The sequence below is a fragment of the Pseudorasbora parva genome, chromosome 21, assembly GCF_024679245.1.
Source record: "Pseudorasbora parva isolate DD20220531a chromosome 21, ASM2467924v1, whole genome shotgun sequence".
NCBI lineage: Eukaryota > Metazoa > Chordata > Actinopteri > Cypriniformes > Gobionidae > Pseudorasbora > Pseudorasbora parva.
Window position 1 is genome coordinate 41,882,743 of NC_090192.1, and position 2,500 is coordinate 41,885,242.

General features: G+C 47.6%; 1 protein-coding gene across 1 annotated transcript in view; it reads left to right on the forward strand.

The window, feature by feature from the left end:
* The first annotated feature begins 1,983 nt into the window (after positions 1-1,983).
* hmx3b (H6 family homeobox 3b) overlaps positions 1,984-2,500 on the forward strand; it is an 11,036-nt gene continuing 10,519 nt past the window's right edge. The window contains exon 1 of the mRNA XM_067430059.1: positions 1,984-2,291. Coding sequence (XP_067286160.1) covers positions 2,141-2,291 — 151 coding nt within the window. The 5' untranslated portion in view covers positions 1,984-2,140. The remainder of the gene's footprint in view (positions 2,292-2,500) is intronic.

Below are 2,500 nucleotides of genomic sequence, written 5' to 3' on the forward strand. Positions count from 1 at the left end.
TGAGAGTGAGTGAGTGAGTGTCTGAGTGAGTGAGTGTGATAGTGAGTGAGTGTGAGAGTGTGTGAGTGAGTGAGTGAGTGAGTGAGTGAGTGAGTGTGTGTGTGAGTGAGTCAGTCAGCGAGTGTGAGAGTGAGTGAGTGTGAGTGTGAGTGTGAGAGTGAGTGAGTGAGTGAGTGAGTGTGAGAGTGTGTGTGTGAGTGAGTCAGTCAGTGAGTGAGTGTGAGAGTGAGTGTGTGTGTGAGTGAGTGAGTCAGTCAGCGAGTGTGAGAGTGAGTGAGTGTGAGAGTGAGTGAGTGTAAGAGTGAGTGAGCCAGTCAGTGAGTGTGAGAGTGAGGGAGTGTGAGAGTGAGTGAGTGAGCCAGTCAGCGAGTGTGAGAGTGAGGGAGTGTGAGAGTGAGTGAGTGAGCCAGTCAGCGAGTGTGAGAGTGAGTGAGTGAGTGAGTGTGTGAGTGAGAGTGAGTGAATGCGTGTGAGAATGAGTGAGTGTGAGAGTGAGTGAGTGTCTGAGTGAGTGAGTGTGATAGTGAGTGTGAGAGTGTGTGAGTCAGTCAGCGAGTGTGAGAGTGAGTGAGTGTGAGAGTGAGTGAGTCAGTCAGCGAGTGTGAGAGTGAGTGAGTGTGAGAGTGAGTGAGTGTGAGAGTGAGTGAGTGTCTGAGTGAGTGAGTGTGAGAGTGAGTGAGTGTGAGAGTGAGTCAGTCAGCGAGTGTGAGAGTGAGTGAGTGTGAGAGTGAGTCAGTCAGCGAGTGTGAGAGTGAGTGAGTGTGAGTGAGTGTCTGAGTGAGTGAGTGAGTGTGAGAGTGAGTGAGTGTGTGTGTGTGTGAGTGAGTGTGAGTGAGTGAGTGTGAGAGTGTGAGTGAGTGAGTGAGTGAGTGAGTGAGTGAGTGAGTGTGAATGTGAGTGAGTGAGTGTGAGTGAGTGTGTGTGTGTGAGTGTGAGAGTGTGAGAGTGAGTGAGTGAGTGAGTGAGTGAGTGAGTGAGTGAGTGAGTGAGTGTGAATGTGAGTGAGTGAGTGAGTGAGTGTGAGAGTGTGAGTGAGTGAGTGAGTGTGAATGTGAGTGAGTGAGTGAGTGAGTGTGAGTGAGTGAGTGAGTGTGTGTGTGTGAGTGTGAGAGTGAGTGAGTGAGTGTCTGAGTGAGTCAGTGAATGAGTGAGTGTGTGAGTGAATGAGTGAGTGTGTTTTTATGTGTTTGTGTATGTGGGTCATGCGTGTGTATGATGATCTTGTGTGTCTGAGAATCGCTCCGAGGGTTCACATGTTACTTTAGAAGCGTGAGACTAATCACACAAAGCCAGTGACAACCTGAGAGAATCACACACACACACACACACACACACACACACACACACACACACACACACACACACACACACACACACACACACACACACACACACACACACACACACACACACACTCAGAGTGCCTTTGTTTTTGTTGCTTGATAAAATTATTTCTAAACTTGGGTTTTTATTCATCAAGACACAATCTTGGCACAGGATATTATATTATATTATATTATATTATATTATATTATATTATATTATATTATATTATATTATGGCGTGTTAGAAAGGCAGTAGTTACTGTCGTCTGTTCTTTCACTGGCGATTATAGTTAATAGTTTTTTGTTTGTTTACTTTTTTATTTTTTGTTTATTTTGTAATATAGTGAAGGGAAGATGGATTTAATGTAATGTTTTAAAATAAATAAGCTTTTGAAGGTCTCACAGTCTCACACACACACTACCCCCTCACACTCTCTCTCTCCCCCATCCCTCTCTCTCTCTTTCTCTCCCCCCCTCTCCCTCTCTCTCACACACACTCTCTTTCTCTCACACACTCTCTCTCTCTTTCTCCCCCCCTCTCTTGCTCTCTCTCACACACTCTCTCTCTCTCTCTTTCTCTCACACACTCTCTCTCTCTTTCTCCCCCCTCTCTCGCTCTCTCTCTCACACACTCTCTCTCTCTCTCTCTCTCTCTCTCTCTCTCTCTCTCGCTCCTCCTTTACTCCCAGTCAGGCTTGAGTCGTGTCATTTCTTCGCATGTGATCAGAGAGTGTGTGTGTGTGTGAGTATGATTGTGTGTGTCTGCTGCGGACTGGAGTAACTTTCTTCATCATCAGTGCCTCTCAGTGTCGCCAATGGCGGATAAATCACAGGAAGTCAAAGACTCTCCGTTTTCCATCAGGAACCTCCTCAACAAACCCGACAAACCGCGAGTCCCGCCGAGCCTTCACTACAGCCCCGAGCTCAGCTTCCTGCGGTCCATCTGGAGCCCCGGCACAGGCACAGGTGTGTGTGTGTGTGTGTGTGTGTGTGTGTGTGTGTGTGTGTGTGTGTGTGTGTGTGTGTGAGTGTGTGTGTGTGTGAGTGAGTGGGGAGATTAAAGCCCGAGCACAGGTACAGGTGTGTGTGTGTGTGTGTGTGTGTGTGTGTGTGTGAGAGGGGAGATTAAAGCCCGAGCACAGGTACAGGTGTGTGTGTGTGTGTGTGTGTGTGTG